General features: G+C 39.9%; 1 protein-coding gene across 1 annotated transcript in view; it reads left to right on the top strand.

The window, feature by feature from the left end:
- The window catches only part of GNA12 (G protein subunit alpha 12), a 43,919-nt gene that overhangs the window by 11,003 nt on the left and 8,654 nt on the right, over positions 1-24,262 (top strand). The window contains exon 2 of the mRNA XM_061356970.1: positions 3,212-3,427. Within this exon, the coding sequence (XP_061212954.1) occupies positions 3,212-3,427 (216 nt within the window). The remainder of the gene's footprint in view (positions 1-3,211; positions 3,428-24,262) is intronic.

Genomic DNA, 24,262 nt, shown 5'->3' on the forward strand with positions numbered 1-24,262 from the left:
GGTGTGCATAGGACAGCATTCCTACTCACCCATTTAATATTCTTCACCTTCTTTATTTGGTGTTTAATATTGGTCTTTATGTGTGTCTGTATCTGTTTTGTCAGTGTTAAGCTGATGTATCTACATCTGAATCTGCTGCTCTATCCCAGATGGGGCTCTGATTTGGTGGCAACCATTCTTCTCTCTAACACAGTCAGAGGAAGGTGCTGATGCTACATGCTCCCCGTGGGTCACCTTACAGTAGTTAATGTTCTCACATAGGGTCTCTTAAGTCTAAGTTTAGTTCTCTCTCTTGCCCAGTGAGATTCAAACCTGCATTTCCAAGGAGCAGCAGCCAGCAGATAAGTGACTATTCTGGGACTGGAGCAGTCTCTACGCACATTTGAAACTCTGCTCTGTGGTTTTCTCCAAACAAATGATGAAACTTTCCTTAACAACAGTCTCTTGAGATCCTCTGTGTCTCCAGTGGGAGCAGGAAAAGGCAGAGCAACAGACGGAGGATGGCAATTGTGTGATCTTGCCGTCATTCCTTGAAGGGACTGCGGTAGCTGTGAGATGGGTAAGGGTTAAATCAGTCTGAAAGCTGTAAGATGGAAAAGCCGGAGCTGAGCTGAGTGGCTGGGGGAGATGATTGCAGAGAGCTGGAGCCCAAGCAGGTGAAAGGTCAGAGCTGGCCTGTGTGGGCTGGGAGCTCCGCAGGGCCTGCAGTGTGGGGAGATGGTGATCCTGGCCGATGCACAGTGCTGGTTAACCATTTCTGTTCATAAGCACTTCTTGCTGCACAGAAACAGACCTGGCAGTAAATGCCTATAAATTGTGATGTCTCACCAGTCTTGATTACCACGATGGTTTGGAAAACTCTCCCAAGTTCTCAACTGGGGGCTGGGGGAAGCTGACACTGGCTTTGAACTGCAGTTGGGATGGAGCTCTGTGTAAGTGATACGCTTGCAGAAGTGTCTAATGTTGTGAGACTTTGTGTAGTCATCTGCAGTTCAGAAACAAAACATTATAAGTGATTTTCTTCATGCTTATATTTGTTAACACAATTCAAACAATGCAGATCTAAAGACTCCTGTTAATAAAGGGATAAACTGTGACTAGGGATGAGAGTTGGCTTTTGGTCTGTATGACAGTCACTAAATAGTTATGTCTAGAATTTAAAGCAGCAGTTTGTAAATATATTCAATTTTAGTCTTTTCATGGTATTGTGGATATATATTCTCTACTTTCACTAGAGAATCATAAATATTTACATTTTGGGGAAACTGCACTTCAGGAACACTGTTGCACAGTGACAACCATGATGCGTCTCTTTGAGCTGCTATTCTGTGCCACTCACACTAAATTGCTTCTCAGTTCCCTCTCAAATCTTAATTTCCATTGGGAAAATTACTGTTTCTTGTTGTGTGATGCTTTTAAAGGACTGAAGAGGTGAAAGGTTCAAGTGTTAAGAAAACATACGTGCACTCTTAATAGCTTCAAGTATGCAAAAAAAAAAGAAAATCAGTTGTATAATGTGGAAACAGAACTTCAGTTTTCTTTATTTTCATAAACTGTAAAACAAACAAACAAAAAACCCAAGTACTTTAAAACAATCCACAGATTTTACTTGTGAGTTAGATGGTACTTGAGATGCTAAGCCACCATTAAAGGATTTATCCATTGCTGAAATGGTGCTTACTATTGAGACATAATTATTCACCATCTGAAACTAGTTAGTAGAGGTGTAGTTAGATTCAAGACTTAAGTTTCAAAGTTACTTAACCTCATGTGTTTGGCTTGTTGTCGGGAATATGAAATTAAGTTTCCATTAAAACTGCTAAATGTGAAATTAAGCAGTCTTGGTAATCCTCAGTTAAATTTGAGAACAGGATCACTTTCCTTCCAGATTTTCCCAGAAATAAAGTATCAAAACCTGCCTGTCATGACTTCCTAGCAAAGGTTTGGCAAGTTGAGAGAGTAGGGTGATGCTGGTGAAAAACTGCACCTGCTTTTCTGAGCCCAGTAGCTTGAAATCTGTGCTATGTCTTCAGTCTTCTTGCCACTGAGCTTTCCTTCTGGAGGTGACCATTTGCATGGAAGTGTTTAAATGGAAGATGCTCAGTATAGTAAATTTCCAAGAAATCTGTCAAGCTGGATAGCTGGGGTGTACAGCATCCAAGTATCAAAATCAGGCTGAGAGTTGGGCATGTTCAGCCTGGAGAAGATAAGGCCCTGGTGAGACCTTATAACAGTCTTCTGGTGCCTAAAGGGGGCCTACAAGAAATCCAGAGTGCAGCTTTTTACAAGGTATTACAGTGACAGGACAAGGGGGAACGGCTTTAAGCTGACAGGTAAGGGTCGTTTAGATGAGACAATAGGAAGAAATTCTTTACTATGAGGGTGGTGAGACACTGGCACAGGGTGCCCAGAGAAGCTGTGGCTGCCACATCCCTGGCAGTGTTCAAGGCCAGTTTGGATGGGGCTTGCAGCAACCTGTTCTAGTGGAAGGTGTCCCTGCCCCATGGCAGGGGGTTGGAACTGGATGAGCTTTAAGGTCCCTGCCAACCCAAGCCATTCTGTGATTCTAAAATCGTGCTTTACAGCACCATGCTTTTTGGATCTTCCTAGTTTGGTATTGCTATCTTTTTCACCTAAATATTTAACTAGTTAGTGGAAGCATACAGCACTGGAAGTTAGTAAGTTCCCTCAATTTTGGATGCTCAGTATACTTTGCTTCACCAGAATATACAGGGGTTTTTTTTCAGCAATGTTTTTTTTTGAGGCTCTTCTGATCTCCTAAGGCTTGAGACTGGTAGCATGTAATTTTTGTTATCTAAACCCAAATGCAAAGAGAAAGATGGAAGAACTCTCTTTCAGGCATGGTGTTACTTTTAAAACTACAGCTATGAGGATCACACATTAGTTCCCAGGTACTTCTCTTACACATTCGATGTTTACTTTTTGTTATCTGTTGGTAGTATTGCTTACTGCAACTAGCTGTTGCTGCTAGTGTATTTTTCCACCTGGAGAAATACATTGTGGATAAGATACACAAACAAGCTCTTTCTATCTTATTTCTGCTGGAGATGTTGCAATAAACAATATTTATGATTCTCATCTGAGTTCAGTCTCACAAGAAAAATAAAAGAGTTTCAAGTACCTCTGAGTCCTTGTTCTTTTACACTTTAATCTTTTTATCACTGACTTTCTTATCTGAATCATTCTTTAGGGCTGCAGGGTTCTGGTTGATGCACGGGACAAACTGGGGATCCCTTGGCAGTGCACGGAGAATGAGAAGCATGGAATGTTTTTGATGGCTTTTGAAAACAAAGCTGGAATGCCCATAGAGCCTGCCACCTTCCAGCTGTATGTACCTGCACTGGGCGCACTGTGGAGGGATTCGGGAATCAAGGAAGCCTTCAGCCGTCGGAGCGAGTATCAGCTGGTGAGTATGTCCATCTTCATGGTGGTAAGAAAAAAGTTCCCTGCCATATACATCTCTCTTCAGTTGAAAGATTGCTTGTTACATGCAGGATTTATGCATCAGATGAGCCGTTTGTAGTAGTGCTGTAAATCTGAGCACTTCAGCAGCAGAAACAAGTGGTAATTGGAGCCAAACTTGAAAAACTACATGGCAGTAAAGAGGGAGTGGAAAAGTGCACATGACTGGATAAACTGGAAGAGCAAGAGGAACCAAAAAAGGCAGGAATTGGTTGAACTAAAAATATTTTAGGAGCTCAGTAGGTCTGTTCATAGTAGGTCACTGATGAAGGCACACTTAATTTGTAACTTTCCAGTCCTGCCAGCTTGCACTATATTGATACTGGCAAAGTATTCCTGCGTGCAGATCTTTTTGAAGTGAATGCAGCACCCATTCCGGCTGCTGCTATTTGGCTGTTTCTTTTCATCCTGACGTCTGCAAGTGAAACTTGGATAAGCACTGAAAGATGACAGTGAGCGTAAAAATGTGCTATCTTCCTTGCTTTCTCGTTATTAGGTTTTCATGCTCTTGTGCCAAAATAGCTGCACTTCTGGTATGGAATATGTTTCTGACAGCTGTTAATAACCTACTCTTTCTCTTCCTATGTACAAGATTGAGATGCTGTTGGGTTTTTTCCTCTCTTTTTTTCAGTGAAACCAGATAGTGATCCATGCAACCTACTACCACTAGTCACTTGCGAAATTACATGTGGTGACGTCCTAATTGTTCTAGTAAATCTTTGATTTTGATGTATTAATGTGCAGATAGAAGTCTGGTTTGGGTGTTTTGTCCCCAGACTGCATCCAGCTTTTTTTTTTCCCCTTTTTTATTAAAGAGAAACAGTTACAGTTGAAATTCTTCATGCCTGGGTATGTTATCAATGTTTAATTAGAGGAGCTAGGTAGAGGATAGAAGCATGGGTTTGTATAGTCTCCCTTAAACTCTTAAGAAGGAACTTGGTATCGCTAAAGGAAAGCTAGAGAAATTCAGCAGTGAAATGTTAGTTTCCTCATGCTGCTCCTCTCTGTGGGTTCTCTAGTGTCTGATACTGAGCTAAATTTATGTTGCAGCCCTTAGGTACTCCTCTCTCTCCACTTATATATGCCTGAGTTGTCTTGTTCAGTACCTTTGAAATCAGTCACTGAAGTATCAATGAGACTGCTAAAGGGCTGAAAAATAAAGGCTAGGTAAAGCTGTCACAGGATGATTGTTTAAACCTCATTTCCTCAGACTAAAAATGTAACAATTTCCATGTTACAGTGCTGGGGATGGGGGGAAGGATGTGTAGGGGGGAGAGAAGACAGATTAATTGTTCCGTAATTCCTCGCATCTGTAGACACAGACTAAGACTTCGCTGTTCTAAGCGCTGTTCAAATGTGGGATAAAAAGATGGTTCATGCCACAGGGAACTTGAATTTAACATGAGACAACTACTAAGAAAATCCAGTATAGTAAGGAATAATTACAGCAGCAGCCTGTTAAGAATTACTTCTTTTTTTTTTCTGGGAAATGCTATGATCAAGCATGGGTTTTGTTTTTAGGAGGAGATTCAGATGGGGATCATGTGGGAGGTTCATTCCTGTACATGTTAGCAATAAAATTGCATCAAACTGGAAAAAAAGATGTCCAGTTTGTTGAATAAATAGCATTCCAAGACTAGTAGGCCTACCTCTGCATTCTCTGGCTTTGAGGATTAAACAGGAAATTCCAAAAAATAAAAAAGGCCCGCAAACCCAAAGCATACAGGCATGCAACTGATCATTTAATATGCTATCATCTTCAACACCATGGTATAGTTCTCTCATACATCTTTTTGGATGGCATTCATATAACCTTTTTAATAATACTGGAACTGCCTGCAGGCACCAGAGGGGTTGTCAGTAGCGCAATGATATGGTGTATTACTGAACCACTGTGTAACTCAGTCCTGGTGCATGCATCTGTGGCATTAAACTTGAAGACCTTGGGTGCTGCTGTTTTACTGTGCAAGCTGCATCAGTAATAGATTATAATGTACCTGAGTTGTAAATAAAAAGCACTTACTGCAGAGAAGTATTTTAAATGTATGTATTATTCTCAAGGATATAAATGCTACTTCTGGATTGATTGCTAAAAGAATTACAAACACCTTCATACCTTGAACAAGTTTCCATGCCTTGCTTCTAGGTTCAGCAGAAGTCTAATTCCCAGAGTACATGGGGATTAGCAGCAGTACAGCCCCTTTTAACAAAATGAGTTTAAAACTGCTTAAGTTCTTAAAGCAGGTGGTTTAAGGAAATGCCTTATTTATAATTATATATGATATGTATAAACCCATACCTTCATTTAGTTTAAACCCTCGCTGGATATAGACTCATGTAAATAAATAGAAGCCAGATATAGTGCACTCTGAGAAAATAAATCTTTTCTGAACTGATTTTAACTAAGGCTAAAGAAAACCTCTGCATCAGCACCCCCTTTCTGACTGAGTATAAATGCGCTATTATACGGAATATACTTTATTTGAACTGAATTTATTATGTTTAGAATAATTTTTAAATCAGCACTAAAACTGTGAAGCTTTGCTTTACTATCATCTTTCTGAATGCCTCTCAACAATGCTTGAAATAATAACCCTGCTCAGCACTTGCGTTTTCTTCACCCTGGTCTTGCAGCTCCTTTTTCTATCGTTATTGTTTTAGCTTCTGAGCACTAGGACATGTTGGTCTGCTTTTGAACTCTATTTTTTTCCTCCAGGAAGTTGTGTGACTTTGGTTAAAAATACAAAGTAGAACATGTTGGCTGGTTAACTAGAGCTGAAAATCAGTGTACAGGTGTCTTCCTATGGTCTGTCACACTGAGCTTAATGACTGATTCATCAGTAGCAAAATAGTTGAAAGAAAATGGCTCTGACCATAACCCCTGTGTAATTGGAAAGCTGCTTCTCTGGGTCTACAGAAGCTGCCTCTGGGCATTTGAGTGTTTTCTGCTTCACATTCAGTGCCTAGAAGTGCTGTTTGTAAAAGCCTGTCTGGGTCTTTGAGCATTTCAGAAGTGAGTGGGTGGATTCTACAATAGCAGGGTGCTTTTTTGCTTCTTTTCTTCAGTCATTCTTAAAGCAGACTAACCAATTTCACTTTCTTTTCACAAACATCAGCCTCTTGCTCTTCCCCTGCCCCAGCCTGTCCCCACCAACCCAAGTTCCTCTGTTCCTTGTATGCAAGCCAAGTAGTCTGGGGACAAAAGCTTCATTGTATATTTGGTTACATTGTCACGTCTCCGTCCTCATTTTTTAACTACTAGGATAGGAATTCCTTTGTAATCAGTATGTGATTCTTCTCTCTTCTCCCTTGCCCTCATTATCCTACGCCATTTTCTGTCTGTATATTAGAAATGAATGCATTAATCACGTGTTGCAGAATGTCCTGTAACATTTGTTCTGTTGAGGTTGCCCGTGGTACTTTGGGCAACTGGATATTAGTCCTCCATTGCCAGCAGGTGGAGACAAATTCTATTTTGAATGGCTTCTTGGAGAAAGGACCCTGGGATTTCAGTGATCATTTGGCTGAAAGGGTGGAAGCTTCTTCACTTTGATCCTCATAACAAGTATTTGGGTATATTTGGGAGTTCAGGTGCATGTATCTGCAAGCTTTTTCGCACCCATAAATATTGTTTCCTTTTGTGCCATAAACACATTGAGGTCAAGGTAGGAATTGCTTTGGTCAAGTGGTTTCTGTTTTGGCTTTTGTTCTTCCTCCCCAAGTCTCTACTGGGAGAATGTGAGAAGCCATTTACTTTGGTTTTAATGTGTCCAGAACAAACAAAATCTGAAGTGAGGTTAGCTACTGTCTTGACTTGTTACAACTTGGCACGCTTTATGTCATTGTGGTTAAAGATGGGACAAATAGGGCATGTCAGGCAAGAAAATTACTCTTTTGTCACGGTCGTAACAGAATCGTACTGTGTGCCAGCATGTTACAGAGCTTGAGTTAACAACAAGTAGATCTGCAGAGGCCATCATCTGGCTTCATCAATTCTTAAAGCAAAACTAACATTGCTTTATCAGCTTTTTAAAACATGAACATTGTTTTTTGTTTTGTTTGTATATCTCCATCCTAACTACTCTTAGTCAAAGCTGTATCTTATTTGAATGATTCTTACTGCTTCCCTTCAAGACACCAAGTCTTTCTAGCCTGTAACTATGTATTTCAAGAGCTGCTGAACTTTTCCTGTGGTACAAGTCATATTCTTATCTCTTCAGCATTGATGGGGCTATTTACTCTGAACTCCATAACTTATTTGCAGTTAAGGCAACTGTGCTGAGTTACTCGCCTGCAGCTATACTGGCTTCTGACTTGTGCGTACAGATACCGCCCTCCTTGATACAGAAGAGAGCATGGCTATCCAAGGAGCCTGCAAAAGGCATCTGTTTTAATGCAGATATTCTTAATATGCAGAATATATTTATAATCCATTACTAGAGTATCAATGTAAATGTAATATTAATCTATTATTGTTGATGTTCACTCACTGTTGAAATAATTTCTAATTTTTAATAACTCCTTTTTTAAAAAAAACAAGAAATTGAACATCAGTGCTAATGGGAAGTAGGTTCCAGGGAGGGAAGTAAGGGGCTTGCAAGTATAGACCAGAACTTACTACTACTGTGTCCATAGCTATTTTTAGATCTGTGCATAGGGAATTGTATGAGGACTTCCACTAATACTTCAAATACTAAGAGCCTCTAAAGCCTTGGATGTGGGAATACTCTGGAAAATGTTTTAAAGAGCCTTTCTTTTATATCAATTCACCATTCTCTGACTGTTTTGAGGTTTGAGGGATGTTTGTAACAGGACACCAGTTGCTCCCCTGTGAATTAACTCTCTTTTTTTCCTCTAAGTAGGCATTTGAAATAAACTGAAGTGGTTAAATTGTACCTGCCGTAACTGATAGTATGCTGGAAGTGTTACATAGTGAACAGCCTTCTCTTGGTGTTAGTATAACTTTGTTACTGCATTGTCCTTATGCAAGGAGCTGATGATCTCAAGGCCTCATAGAGAGCAAGCTGTGTGTTCGGGCAGTATTGGAGGTGAAGCACACTAATTCTTGATTCAGAGTGGATAAACTGTTGCTTAAATGTCCTTACTTTGGTACAGAAATAGTAGGTATGGCAATAACGCAAGATGATCAGGAGTTTGGCTGTATTCTAGCTACTGCAGCATATGGAGATTATGTGGCAGCATTTGACTGCCTCTAGCAGACAAGTGAGTTGAGATGTTGGGCAACAGAGTATTAACTTGACAAAGAAGTCGGTGACTTTTCAAGTGGCATGTTAAATTAAATCTGCTGGAGTGGACTGTGCTTGAGCTCAGGAAGTTCAACAAGGCTAAGTGCAGGCTCCTGCACCTAGGTCAGGGTAATCCCAAGCACAAATACAGGCTGGGCAGAGAATGGATTGAGAGGGGGTGGACTAGATGACCTATGAAGGTCCCTTCCAACCTATACTATTCTATGATTCTAAATTATGTAGATTGGGGGAGGGGGCATCTGGATGGGACATACCACTCTGACCCAGAAAGCCGGTGGATTGGCAGTAGTGCTACAAACCAGAAAGTCGTGTTTGCTGTTGCTGAGCCTTGATATCATATTAAGTTAAAAGGTCAGTAACTTGCAGACTTCATCTGTGCATCTTAAATGATATCATGCTTGGGACTCATAGCAGGTTAAATTATGGAAATGTATCTCTTCAGTTACAGATCTAAGCAAGGTTTTATGGCAGTATTGTGGCAATCAAGTGACAGATTTTAAGTTCTTAGTTCTAGTCTTGCCCTCTAATACCAAGACCTCAAAAGTTGATGGTTATGAAGTTTGACTCATCTTTGTACAGCAGAAGAAGTTAATTGGTTGTGTAAGTACAATACTGCAAAGCATTCTGTCTGGTGTGTAATAGGCAGGTTTAGCAGTTGGAGTCCCTGGCTTCTAATCCTGTCTCTAAGACCAAATAGGAAAGTTTTTTTAGATTAAAGTCTCAAGTAAGAACTCCCAAACAAAAGTGGCATTTTGTTCAAGAGGTGAGAGTTGGTGAGTTACAGTTAAGGCTTTATTAAAAATTGAGAAGGTAACATAAAGCAAAATGCAGCTGGGAATCTTTGCACAAGATTCTGTGGATATTGACTAATACTGTGTAGTTTGTCAGTTCGCATCTATAGAAGTTAAATGCACAGTCTCATATTTGCAGTATTCCAAAAATAAATGCTCAAATGAGATAGGTTGATGGGCCTGCTGCCACCGGAGGAACTTCTTGAGCAGCATTTGGCAGTACCAGGAGTAGTGTGTCTTGACAGCCACTGAGGTTCACATTCAGGACTAAGCTGGAGCAGAAAGCAGAGTTGAGGACACCTTCGGAACACATTGTCTGTCATCTACAGCATGGAATGCTTCACTTGCCAATCTCAGTCTTGTTTTAAGTGCCACTGACCAAGAGGCGAGAAGAACGTGCATTTAAAGTAGACTGGATTCAAAACCATTTAGAAAACTAAAGGTCATAAATCGTTTTACACTGAAAATCATTTTGAGCTCCAGCAAAATCCACTTGTGCAATATCTTTTTCTCAATGACAGAAGCCATTCTCTCAAGCAGAACCCTCCATAGAAAGCTGTGTGATGGGTAAAACGGTTATTAGCTGTTCTGAAATACTTTCTGCTTTTGGAGAGAAATAACAAGAACCAGAAAGGTTATGAATTATGACCTTTTCAAAACAGTACAAATGGAAAAGTGTTAGAGAGCAGCAATTTGTAACAGTACCTACCTGAAGTCTCAACCAGGCATTAAAGCTCTCAGTACTAAATGCTCTGTGGAAAAATAAAAGGATTCTTGCCATAAGTTGCTCCTGGCTTTGGGTTATGACAAAATGCAACAGCTGGATGAAATGTAGCCTGCATGGAATTGGGAGGATAAGTTGGAAAGTAATGAGCAGATCATACATAATAAATAAGTGGATAACAAGAAATTGATATGGCTACCATATGGGAACTGAGACAGACGCTGGATAAAGAGAGCTGTGCTACTGGCTATTCTAGTGCTCTGTGTAGTGAATTCCTGGCACTCTACAATTTTTCCTGTTTTATTTAAAGATCAAAAACTTAAGGCAAAATCGATTCAAAAGTCTTTAAAAGGTACAGTGCATTAATGCACTTCATTAATGCCCTGCTGTCAGTGGATACCAAAAGGCTGAAATCCAGACTTTGTGTGGTCCTACTTTTTAACTTTTAGGTTCTTGGAGGTAGATTAAAAAGCCTAGTATTTTTATGGTACTATGTAAGGCTGCCTGTAGGAGTTTTCGCTTTTGGCCTTCAGATGCCAATAAATCTTGTCTGTATTTTTGGTGTGGTTAAGGTGAATGAGAGAAACAACTTCATAGATACAGCTCCCATGTTGAAAATTCATTATAAGAATTTGCATCTTGCCTAATGACTGCCATTTTTCTAGTTGAAAGATTTCTTTTTACTCATGTGTGTTTTATTAAGAACAAACTTGTTTTGTCTTTACCTCTTGTAATTGAGCCCATTAGAGAACTGTCTGGGTGCTCCAAAGGTTTACAGAATAAATACTGTACTTGTCCTTGCCTCTCTGCGTGTGGTAGCAGTTATAGGTTGACGTCTTACTTTCAGCAATAGCACTGAAACACAAAATCTAATGGGTTTAGACTGGAAAAGCCCTTTTGGCTCCCAACTCTTGAGAATAAATGCTACCCTGCTTCTGGAAAGAAGCTTTGATTTTATTATGCATAAAATAATTAGAAGAAATACTCAGTATGTCTGTCTTTGCAGAATTGTTGTTCTAAGCTCTAATTAGCGCTACTCTAAATCTTGCAGGACTGTATTGAATATAAGGATTTGTTCAGAGCAAGTACAGCTGTAATTAATCTTTGCATTCCCATCAAGAAATGCTGGCACATGCTGTGAGAAACAAGGAAGGAAACTTTCAGTTCAGGCTGTCTGAGCCAGTACCCAACTGCAGTTAAAAACCACTGGAGTAATCTCTTTATCCTTTTCTAGTGTGCAGGAAAGTTCTGGGCAGAGACAAATCCAACCCACTGAGCAGCCTTTAGCTTTTGATCATGCTGTTTCGTGTCATGTTCAGAAAGTTTCTAATGGATCTCCATAATTCAGGAGACTTCAAAATTGGCAACTTATATCTCCATAGAGATTCCCAGTAATAAGAATGTATTCCAGATATCCAAGTGAGTTAAGTACATTTAAAGGTGTGCTCTCTGTATGACTAAGGGAGTTTAATAAAGAATTCCTGCTGAAATTTGGTGGAAGCAGGAGAAAGCTCATATATGAAGTAATGAGCATATGCATAGATTAAAACCGTGGTAGAATGAGGACAACTTTTATTCTAGTTGCAGCAAAGTACCTGCATTATGCAGAGACATATATGTTAATATTTATCTATCTTAAACACAATGAAGAATATTGTTTCTAGTGGAAGGGCTCCACTTGTCAGACTGGTTTCAACCCTTTAATCTCACAAGATATAGCTGAAATGGAGACTATTATATTTGTGTTCCCATGGTACGGGTTTCCAAAGCTTTTGGTGTATTAAAGCTAGGGGCACTACTTGAAGATTATTCAGCAAGGACTGACTTAGCTGTATAAAAGAAAAAACAGTGTTTGCTACTGGCTTTGTGCTGTATTAGCAGTTTTCTGACCCTGTGACTGGTTTCAGGAAATTAGGCAAAAATAACCCCACAGGCACTGCAAAAGAAGAGGTGAATGGTTTTGTTGAGCCTGTCTCCCTGACCTGGCTCCCTCTGCTCGGAAGAGCAGTGCTGATGATGCACTTCAGAAAGTTCCAGGTTTACAGTTCAGCCCTTTGCACCTCACTTGTGTGTTCTCCATAGTAATTCAGCTTTCTTTCATATTGGTACTAGGCCTTGTCAGCTCCACTAAGAATTGGGACAGGGAGCAAGAGTGTTCTCAGTGTCTTGTTCCAAGAAGAGGTTAAGGCTTGGATTTTTCAAAGAGGCCACTGAATTTAATAGGATAATGTGCAGTGACTGGTTTCAGGCTTTCCTGAATATTCTAGTTCATAGTAAGCTATGTAGGATTAAGAACAAGTAACAAACACAGATGAACAAATGAGCAAAAACTTGAAACTAGGTCTGTTTTTCTGTGGGAAGTCCTACTGGCATGTCTTCTGGGGTTTTATACTTAAGAGAACAGATACTTATATTGTTCTTAACTTGTCATGCTGAGAGTGAATTACGTTTAATCAGCCTGCGTTCTTTAAAAGACAGGATCTGACAGAAAGCTGAAAGGGGAAGTCAGGTAGGTTGCTTAGGTAGTGATAACTTGCTTAGTTTGCTGTGTGGTATACTTGCTAGCTATCCAAACCTTGATCTTTTGCAAAGACTTTTTGAAAAGATTATAGTTTTCTTTAATGTACTTTTTTTCCCTATTATCTTCCCCTTTCCTGCTGTCTCCTTAATCAACCTGCTCTACCTTAAAACTTTGCTTTACTCAATGTGTCACCCAAGGATAGAGCTTAACTTGGGCTGTAGTTCTGTGATAGAGTAATCACCGTGAGCAATAGGAAATGAGGGTTTAGGAAGTTCTGATTTGCACTGTGCTCTTGCTTATGTTGGCACAACTCATTTTTGGAAGGTCTGCTGTAAGTTGGGAAACTCATCTGAGGCAGAGTGCAACCCTATGACTGTAACTGCAGAGGAAGTAGTGACATGCTGTGGTGTTGGTGAAGGACCAAGCAGTTGGCATCACATCACCTTATCCTGGTGCTTGCTAAAGAATGTGGCAGTGTCTTTATCTTGCTGATCCTTCATCTGAACAGTGCTTCCTTTACTCTGTAAATCTTTCCTGATGCTAAGATAAGATGCCAGTACCTCAAGGATGGCTGTTCAGGTTTGTAAATGTTTGTGTTCTAAGTTATTGGAGTATATGAAGTGTTTGCGTACACCAGTCAAAGTCAACGTTCCATTTCACAGGTATTGAGTGTGGAGGAGGAGGTAGTGAGCAGAGGGAGGGAAAAAACGCAGTAGTTGACTTTTGAGTACGTGAAATGATAGCTGTGCAACAGTAGAGATCTTCAGAGATGAGATGATGTAAGGATGCATCTGAACTTGATACTATTCCAGAAAATCCCTTGAGGTTTTGTACTGCCACAAACCAACCAGCTGATGACTGAACACTAATGGAAGGGGCAGAGCTATGAGGTTGTTTCCTCAAAGGAGAAGAGTAAAGTTAGCTCAGTGCTCTGCTTCTCCTTTTTCTAAACCTGCCTTAGCTGGGAAGGCTTTCTGTACAAAGGCAGAAGGCAGCGTTGTCTCCACTTTCTCATTAGTTTTCAGCTATACTTAAAGCAGCTCTGTGGTGTAAACCTATATTGCTCTATTACTGACTTAGGATTTTGGGGAGGGGAGGAAAACTTCTTGGAAACATCATGCAAGATTTTCTGTTTGAGAAAGTGGAAAACATGTTGCTCTGAGAAGTAATTTATTGACACCTTTCAAATGTCTCCTCTGTATACAACACAGATTCCTGCAGTTCAGACTGTGGCAGACTTGTGCTTCACTTGGCTTTACTCCTGAACAAACTGTTGGTGTTTGTCCTTAGAAGGTCTGCTTTCTACCCCACCCCCAGAGCCTCTTAATTTGACTTGCTTTCCTTGATACTCACTTAATTCTACTTTGGAAAACTCAGTAAAATCTCAAAATGAAAAAAAAAAAAAAAAGGTGGTTTATTGATGAAACTCTTTCCCATTTAATTCCATCTCTGAATTTGCGTATGTAAGAGTTTGTTCCATCTGGTCTCAGTCTGGTCAGAGTACATTACTGAATCAGTAATGATGATAGATGTGGGTAGGAGGCAAAAGAAACCACCTACTATATCCTCTCTTTCTGTCTTCTTTCTCCCAGTCCAGCATATGCATTCTGGGTTGCAAGGACTTCAGATGACCATCTGCGTGGTTGAGCTGTTTCCACCTCTGCAGTCAGTAGGGTGTGACTGGGCTTTAATTAGGACTTCTTTTTAATAGGCTAGCCTGTTTAACAGCTTGAAGTTTGTGAAACCCACTTCATTTTCCACTGTGGCTTGAGTAATTTACACTTGTAGATGAGGCCTTAAGGATGGAAACTAAGTCACTTACTTCAAATTATTTCAACGTTAGATTTGTGTTCAGATGCTCAGTGCTTAATTTGTTTAAATGAGATGTACATGAGGGCGAATCAAAATAAAGCTTTCAATTTGATGCAAGATTTAAATTATTTGTGGGCTTTTTTCCGCCATGGTCATTTCTAATAAGCCTCAGCTTCAAGACTTTATAATGATTGAGGACTGTGACAAAAGATTTGGCTTAAGTGCACAGAAAAATAGGATGGCATTGCACATTAGTGTACTTCGTGTTCATGCAGTTACCAACCCCATCTCACCTTGTGAGTCTTTGCTCAGGGCTGTTTAATCCTTTAGTGAACCAGTATCTGAACAGCTTTACTCTTCAGCTTAGGTAAATCCATTCCAGTTTTGGTTTCATAAGTGAAAGTAATGATGTGACTCGTGTGGTAGAATGAAGTGAAAAATGTGGAAAAGCAGTCTTGGATGCTCTGAAAGAGAACAAACTCTGAAATGAAATAAAGATTACGTTACTAAATCTTCATGCTAAAGCATCAATAGTGCAAGCTTTAAGTGCAAACTTGAAAGAACTTCCCTTGTCTTCATGCTGAACCAGCCTTCAGTGGGGGAGAAAATACTTGGATTAATTGATCATTGTGATTGAGTGTGAATAAATAAATGTTTTGAGATAATGACTGTGAATCAGATCACAAAGAACTTGATTGTCAATGGAAGCTGAAGTTTGTTTCAGATCACCAAAGGTGGCTTGAGGTTCACTGTCTTTCATCTGGACTCAAATTGCAGCATTGGCACTGGAGCAGGAGAAACGAGCTGATAGGTAGGGCAGTCACTTGGGTGAAACCCTCTCTCACAGAACCAAAGTACAGCTGTGAACTAATATATACTCATTTGTGGCATATGCCATGAGGCAGCTTGATCACTAGTGATTTACAGGTGCATGTAAAGGTCAGACTTCATAGAAGGCAATGCCAATATTGGTGTAAGTTGGTGAATACGAGATATCCGGTAACTTCTCAGTGCTGAGAACAAGCAAGTATGCATTATGAAATTCCACTGATTTGAGGAGTCACATAGTAACAGCTGGCAAAAACAGAATTCCAAGTTGGTCAACCTTTTAAAATTAACAAATACCAAGCAATTACTGAAAACGGGGAAGTTTTGTTTCTAGGACAAATGATTTGTGAAAATTAGACATGGAGACTGGCTTGAGGATTCCTGAGGTATGAAACCTGAGTAATGCAAGAAAGGTGGAGTTTTATTTTTCTCCTCTCTACTGCATGAACATTTGGATTTATCAGAATCAAATTGTTAAATAGCACACCTGAGTTCAACTGAGACTTACCTTGCATTTGATCTTGGTCTGATTTCTGCATAAACCCCAACTTTCAGGTACTGAGCAGCTTTCTGAATCTTGCAAGACCACCAGTTTGGTCTACATCACATCCAAAGGTATCTTGGTTGTATACATACAAAACGAGACAATCTTTTTAAAAACAAATATGAGGAATAAATGACACTTTCCAATTCTTATAGCCACCTTTTAACAACAAACATAGACAAATTTGTGGTTGTTTCCACAGCAAGTGCAGCATTAGGGCACTTTGCAGCAAGTGCTGTGATGTAAAAGTGGAGTAGGAAACACCGTTTGCGGAGGTACTCGAGGTTATGTCTGTTGTAAGTGCATTCAAGTTGCTTAGCTTTCCAGCTGGCCACCTGCCATGGAAAAGTCCAAGCTCAACATTCTCTCATGGCTGGTGTTAGCTGTTTGTTCAGCCCACAAGATCTAAGATATTTATTTCCCATCCCTTGATCTGATAAGATTTGAAAGGGAAACACAGTGGTAAACTTGTGATTTAGTCTTGATCAGATAGTCAGCACTGCTGACTAGTTTAATTCATAAGGTAATTTTCTTTTTGGTCAATGTTCTAGTTCTGCAGATGTCTTCTGTAAACAAAGGGAGTTTCAGGTTTGCATACTGAGCTGCTGAAAACAAAGCACGGGACTAGGGTCACATAATAACGTGATTGTGCATCGTTCCTGGTGCCTTGTAAAAACATGCAGTTGCTTCTAAATTCTGATGTGTTGGTTGGAAATGGCCATTTTTGCATGGCAGCTGCCCACTGAGAATAAACGGGATAATTTGCTAGTCATTGGCCAGAATCTTGGATCCATCCTTCCATTTACAGCTCAGGACTTTCTTTTCACTGTGGCAGATTGCTGCTTTCACTTGCTTTCTCTTGTGCGTTGTAGCAGGCTGTGCTTGGAATGAGAAGTTGAGCTGGCGTGCGTTAGTTCAGCTTCACGAAGAACCTCCGGTGTTTGAGATGAAAGGGTTCTGGCAGCTATTTTAGACAATGCATTCGCTTAGACAGTTGGCAGGGAAACAGGAAGGAATCCTTTCATGGGATGCTTATGACTGTGTCTGCCATGCACTCATGCCAGGATGAGTGTGTGCGAGCTGGGCACGCTGCTGATGGTGGATACAGTTATCGGAGTTTTTTATTGCTTAAACATAACCATGATTCTTCTGCATGAATTGGGTATATACCCCCTTGCATCTACTCCTTGAAGCTTGCTAGCTGCTAGTCAGTGAAGGCTGAGAAATGTTCAATCACTGTGGCTAATGTGCAAGTCTGGTTAAGGACTTTTCCAGAATTAAAAATAAAGGCAGTCATTTAACCCTCTTGCATTGCACTGTGCATATTTTTGTTTGTGGTAAATACTGTTCTGTCTGCTGTTTGCACCTGCTTTTCCTTCTAGTCATTGCAAATCTGTGAAGCAGAAATAGCAGTGATGAAGAGTAGGAGTAAAACCAAAACAATGGGGATTTTTGTTAATGTTTCATGAAGCTTGCAGTGTCGGATGAGCCTGCCTCAGTCTATTAACAGAAAATTCCTTTTCTCCTTGAGGCACTGTTGCATAGTTGAGACAAATGGACAGAACTGTTAACATAGTATCGAGTAATTTCTATACATCCTGTTGATGTAGAAGCACCTAGAATTTTAGGGAAGAAACGTGACTTTTTCCTTTTCCTTGCAGCACTTTCAGGAAGTTGCTGTATTTAATTGCTGGGAATAGCTGAGGCAGGTAGGAGTTGCCCTTCTCTACAACAGCTCTGCTCCTGTTGAGAGTGTTTCTTAGCTGGAAGGCTAGAATTTCATTCTGTCACAGGGATGCACAAGTCTTATCAGCAATGTGGGAGCTCAGATTAGCCTGGACTTTATGGGGGATAATTAATTCAGCACGCAGTTTTTTATCCATATGTTGTAAAGCATACAGTTTGGCCTGTGCGCATGAAGGATGAGCTTATAGAAAGCCATCCTGACTTTGACAAACTGAGTTTTGCATTGCCTGCTTGTACTGAGCTAAGAATAAACTGATTTTTCTAACTAACTTCTGATCCCTATACTGCATGACTAGGCAATAGAAAAGGAAAGGTATTTTTTAGAAGAAGCTTGGAACCAAATGGTACTTTTTTGTAGTTGTTATGTTTGTAGGGTACAGATAGCAGCAACTTGGATAAGCACTGGAGTTGCTGGATGGATGCCAGTAGCTCAGTCTGTTGTTAAGGAGGAAGTTAAACAATACTAGAGAGATTGGATGGAGTTCTGTATGGCTTAAATATGCAGAAGTGGCCTAGGAACTTGTGATTGAATGAAGAATTAATGTTTGTCTTTTGTCAGTAAATCTCAGTGCCCAGTCAGGATGTGTAGTATCTGTAGAACAGAATTATGGCATAGAATGGGCATGAGCATTTCAGGGCAATTTAGGTTACTTCAGCATCCTTCTGAGTGAATTCTTAACAGGCACAGACTTGTTTATCTCCTTGGAAAATAATACTCAATTCATCAGCTGTCACAGAGAAGAGACATGCATTCTGGCTGTAGTAAATCTGTTACAAGTGAGGCTGAATAGAAGTGCAGGTTTAGAAGTAAGTTGTTGGAGGAGCCTGCAGGTTTGGGGACGGCAGGTTGTTTGTTTCATTCAAATGTTAGCCCTGGCTTTTGGGAGTCTGTAAAGGACTACTGCTCCCCTTAGACAAAACCAGGGTGCAGAGCCTGGAGCCATGTCTGTGTGCTGATTGTCAAGGGATATATGTATTATTGTGGCAGGATGTTAACCTACTTGTTGTGGCCAGTCATTCTCACTAAGTTTCCTATGTCTCTGTGCTGGTGAGGTTTCTGGTTCTAATCTCAGTACCTAAAAACTTGGCTGATCTGACATCTCCAACATTTTCAATTGCCAGTTTCCTGGTTATTTGACCCATTTTTCTGTGCTAATAACTCTGCCCTTGGGCCTCTGCTTTGTATAACTTCCTTTTCATTAAACATCTGAAATGATAACATTCAAAGCCCATACATTCAGCAGGTGACCAACATCCCAGAAAGCTTGGGAAAAGTGAGATCTTGTCTCAAAAGTTATCTCAAAAACATACATTTTACTTGCATGTTAGTACTGAAAGTCACCGTTAGGATTGCATTCCGTCAGTATGTGTCTCTGGTAGCCTCGATGGGATAGTACCTTATATAAAGGCCAACTTTGGATTAAATTTTGTGTCAGTACTTCATTAAATCCATCCCATTTGTGTATCCAAGATCTCAGAGGTTAAAGGCTGGGAGATTCCCAAACTTCTTTCTGGGATTTCCTCTGTGTTTCTCAGCCCTGCTGCTGAGTGTTTAACATCTCCTGAATGGAGGGTGGGATACAAACACTGCTGTTCTTTTGTTTGGGTCACTGTTGCTTTCATCTTGCAGATTCAGCTGCAGTTTGGGGAAGTTGCAGTTTCTATTTCTCCGTGTGTTTTGCTGTATTTGTGGGAATCTCGTTAGGTCTGTGTTAGACGCTTCCTTAAAGTATAATGTTTCCATCCTGTGTGGTTTTAATTCATCATCTGAAACAAGCAAAGACTGACAGGTCTACCTTAAGTCGTGCACTCTAAATTTAGCAGCTAGAGACAGAATGATCAGGAAGGGCTAAATTAATATTATGTCAAAAAGGCCTTGGGACAAGGGAAGGAAAAAAGCCAATTTGGAACACAGGGTCCCCTTTCAAGTCTTAGTTTAGAGCAGAATGTAGACGGAACCGCATTTGAGAAGGCAAAGTTTGAAATGAGTCTGTATTTTAGGGAACTGGACAATAGGATGTTTCACTGCTGTTCATGGTCGAACCAACTGTCACATGGAATAACTGGCTGAGGGTTAAAGTAGCGAGTTGATTAAACTATAGCCTTGCAGAGCATTTCTTATTACAGAGTGTCTGGGTATTTTAAAGCAATCTACATTGTTGTGCATTTATTTTTCATTGAATTAGTACTCTGGGATCTCTGCCCAAGTGTTTTCTACTTGTTTTTTGCAGTGAGGCTATGGATGGCAAAGGAAGTGATGCCAGATTAGTTACAATATTTCTATGTGGAGATTTCTTATGTGCTATGAACCTAGCCTAAAGGGACAGAGATGTTAAATTCAATTATTTTCATAGTGACTTATTTGGAGCTAATGTTAGGATGACATTCATATAGCGCAAACTATATAGAATAAAACGTTCTCAATTGTGTGGGTTTTCCCTCTTGGGAAAGCTCTGTTCAAAATAATCTAGCATATAAAAAAGAGCTTTCAACACTAATTCAGGAAACAAGAGGGAATGTTTATATTTTACCTTTCCTCCCTTTCTCTTCCACCAGTAAGTTTTTAAGCAAATTGTTCTGTTTTCTCTGGCTTCCCCAAGCTTTATACTGCAGATAGGGCAGTTTAAAAAAAAAATGCTAATTTAAATAAAGATCCAACTGTGATGCTGCATTGTGGAACTTGTGGGCTCATTTTAGGCCTTCTGTTTGTGTTTCTTGATTCCCCCAGTTCCCAGATGTGCAGTGACTCATCCTACTGAACAATGGGAACAGCATCCCTTATTCCTTCACTTGGTCCCAGTTGGCAAAACCGTTACTCAGAGGTTATGTATTGCAGAGGGAGAAGAGATTAGCAGTGAGAGAGTGAATCATCCAAGCATTTGTGGTAACTCTTGTGTGGTGAGCAAGAAGTTGAGGAAGAATAATGGTCTATGCTATGCTCTGGTGTACTAAAAATGAGGATCTGATTTGAGTAAAATTCATAACTTGGAGGTCATTCTTCCTTCCCCCACCACTGTTCCGGAAAACACAGGGCATGGGTGAAAGACAGGGTTTTGACATTGTGATTTATTATCAAGGAGGATGAAAAACATAGCTAGCTGGTTTGTATCAGCAGCAACATAGATGATGGTCACCTCAAACTTTGATAGAGCTTTCAAATGTGAAATAAACTATTAGTCAAAAATACAAAACAACAAAAAAATGTAAGTGCAGACATACTTCACTGATATGTTTTGTTGCTTCATATCTGAGGACCATGCTGGTTGAAATGAAATAATGTATTTCAGACTTTAAGAATGTTGTTTATGAATATTGTTAGAATGTTTTTAAAAGGAAACAGTGTCCTTACTAACAGAGAAATAAAAGGTTTGGGTCTTTCTAAATCTGAAAAGACAGAAGCTCAACAGTCTTCAATGAACGTAGTTGATCTGAGGAAGCTTCTTGAGCTGCCACAGTTTTTCGTGACACAGCAGCCTGTAAAAGATTGACATATCTGACCTGAACCTCTTTTGCTTGTTTGAGTGAGCACACCATGATGTGATTATCGTTAGGCATTGAAATATAATTTGGATGGCTTTCATTTCTATTTTGCTGCTTGCAAGCATAGTTTGAAATAGATTGCAATGTTCAAAAGAGCTTCTTTTTTTTTTTTCCACTAGAACTGTTAAAATAGTGTGATTGAAGCTGTCAGTCTGTCAATTTGGTATCTGATGAATCAGTTGCAAATATTGGCTACCACTTCTATAGGAAGTCATGCCAGTAAACCAGAAATAACTCTGAGATCTGGGAAAGGACAGCATTTGAAGTGCGGAGCCAGCTTTTGAGTGCAGTGGAATGGCTAGATGACTTTGGAGAAACACTAACAATTTGCACTGAAAAAGCTAAACCAGATTGTTTGTGTCTTCAAGAGAAAAACGTTGTTCAACATGAGAGCTATCAAAAGCTGATTCGTTTTTATTTTGATGTTAATTTGCCTCGAATGGAAACCCTACCTTGATGAGCCATTTATAAATTCGTTGAGTCTGTGCTTTTAAATATGTAGACATGCACGTGTGGTTTTATGTGTGTATAATACCTAAAGCATGATAGCTTTGTGTAAATAATAGTTTATCAACTGAATTCAAAATTGCATTCAAGTGCAGCTTTATTAAGCTAACTAAATTTGACTTCTAGAGCTAATGAATATTGTGAGCCATTTTTCCACCGTGACAAAGGAAAAAAATAAGATAAAGGAATGTTCAGCTAATACAATTGTTCCAATTAAAAATCCGAATACAAAGCAGCCCTAACACTTGGCATTTCCATGTTTTCCTCATTTAAATACATTACAAATTATTCATCAGGTCAGTTGGTGCCGTCTGCAGTTGGCCTGTGCTGGCTTGTTCCATGAACTGAAATACCTCATGGATTTCCCAGCAGTAACCAACTTTTCAGTGAATCAGACTAAGCTGTGGAGCAAGGTTATGTGAGAAATCTTGGAGCAGGAGCTGAACTCACCAATTCCATAAGCCATAACACAGGACTTGATCAGGGAATCGTCTTTGAAGTAGAGAGTTTCAGTGTGTGTTGTGCATTTGGGGTTGTTTAGGGGGGAGGTTTTCTCCCATCAGGTTTGCGTGCTTTAATGTTTTGAGCCTTTCTTAAGTTCAGACTCTCTGGAGCTTATCAAGGATTTGTTGTTTTGACTGGAAGCAGGTATTTTGACTTAAGTACTGGGTGTCTTTTGAATTCTGTGCTGGAAGAGACTATTTGGACCCCTTCAGATCTGTCAGAGTGTGCATATGGTGTTCACACCTGTTCCAGCAACCTGACTTGCGTTGCCCAAGTGTGTTGCAATTACTGCTCAGAATTACCCAGAATGAGTTATTTGGCTTAATTACAATGTTATGAAGGGCTCTATAAGAACCTAGGGAGTCCAGCTTCCCTAAATCACTGCAGAAATGAGCACATATTTTTCTTTCATTAGATTATTTTCTTACCTTCTTGTAAATGTGCAAAATGTTAAACTGATTGATGCGTGGGGCAGGAAATGGGGGAGGCAGAAGCTGTAAATCAGGTGAACTTGCTTGTGTGTCCCGGCAGTTTACATGCATACAGCTGTTTCCTGCTCAGCGTGGGAGGGGATATGGACAAGGCAAGGACTCTTAAAGCAACTGGGTAGAAAGTAGGAACGAGCTGTATCAGTGACAGACAGTTTGCAGCCTTGTTGCACATCTAAAGGCATTGTGTAGGACGAAGCACAATAGATAGAGAAGGGGGGGCTGTATTTTCAGTGACCTGACCTTTTGGGGCTCTTCCATCTCCTAATATGACTAATGCTGTACAGGAAGAACTTTTCTTATTCATGCAGTCTGTGATACCTCTACTGATACAACAGAGTGCCAAAAAATACAGGAAATTACTTTCACCTTATGAAAATTCATGATTGTAAGGAAGCTCTTAGAGCAATTGCTCTTTGGAAACTTCCCCCCCCCCCCCAAGTATTTTTTTTCTGCTAGTGATCCATGGTAAATCTTTTGTAATACATGGTAGGTTTTTGCAAATATGTGCTTTCTCTCTCCTTTGTGAAAAAGCACTTCTAGTTTAAAATGTTAGGAAATAGTAAGCTGCAGGTCTTTTTTTGTCTATGCTTTAGGCTCAAAGTATGTACTTGCACAGTACACTGTATCCTCTGATCTGCAGTGTGATTCTTCAGGGTGAACTGTTGTGCTAGCATCTCTTTGCGGTTGTACTGGAAGGGAATAAATCTGTTTTGCTAATGGTGTAGAGGAGAGTGGATGGTTTAAGAATTTAGATTTGCTGTTGGAATCTGAGATGGTATTTTGAGAACGTTCTCATTCTCAGTTGGTGACTTGGTGAGGGCACCTACTGTCACTTGGGTCGTTATCAGCACAGCCCTGATCTGGGATGTAATGTGATTTGCTGCCTAAAGTGATTAAAAGACAGCAGGATTTTTCCATTATATCATTCTTACAACATGGACACAACTGTAAGACATGCATCTTAAACAATGAAGAATACTTTCTTACTGAACAGATCGTCTTCATTTGAAGAAATGAAAGGGAAGTGTTTCAATGAGAACGGGCTTCTGACAAAGATAATTTCACTCCAGAAGTAAAGTCTTCATCTATGTGGAAACAATCTTTTTACTTCTACAAAGTACATAAAGGTCTTCCTATATCCACTTATGTGAAGTGGCACTTGATTTGAGTGTGATACATGGGCAGGCTTGTTGAGAGAAAAAACCCCATACTGCACAAAACACAAAGACCCTCATGCATTTTCACATAAGAGCAAAGCTTCTGTGTAAACGCTGTCTGTATTCTTCTCAAAATAACTGCTAAAGGATTTTGTACAAGATGAGCACATCATCATTAGAATGAACCTAAAAGGGAAACTATCTGTAAAAGAGTAAATCCTTCAGAATGTTCCCTTTTTTCTTTTCTTTTTTTTGACAAGCAAGTCTAGCTTAAATGTTCACAAATTGCAGGTGACTTAAATCTTTCCCTTTTCTAAAGAAATGCCAACCAGTCTGGGTATGCTTTT

This window comes from Neopsephotus bourkii, unplaced genomic scaffold (genome assembly GCF_033783945.1).
Source record: "Neopsephotus bourkii isolate Nb327-2 ecotype Australia unplaced genomic scaffold, CSIRO-AGI_Nbou_v1 NB_882, whole genome shotgun sequence".
Classification (NCBI taxonomy): Eukaryota; Metazoa; Chordata; class Aves; order Psittaciformes; family Psittacidae; genus Neopsephotus; species Neopsephotus bourkii.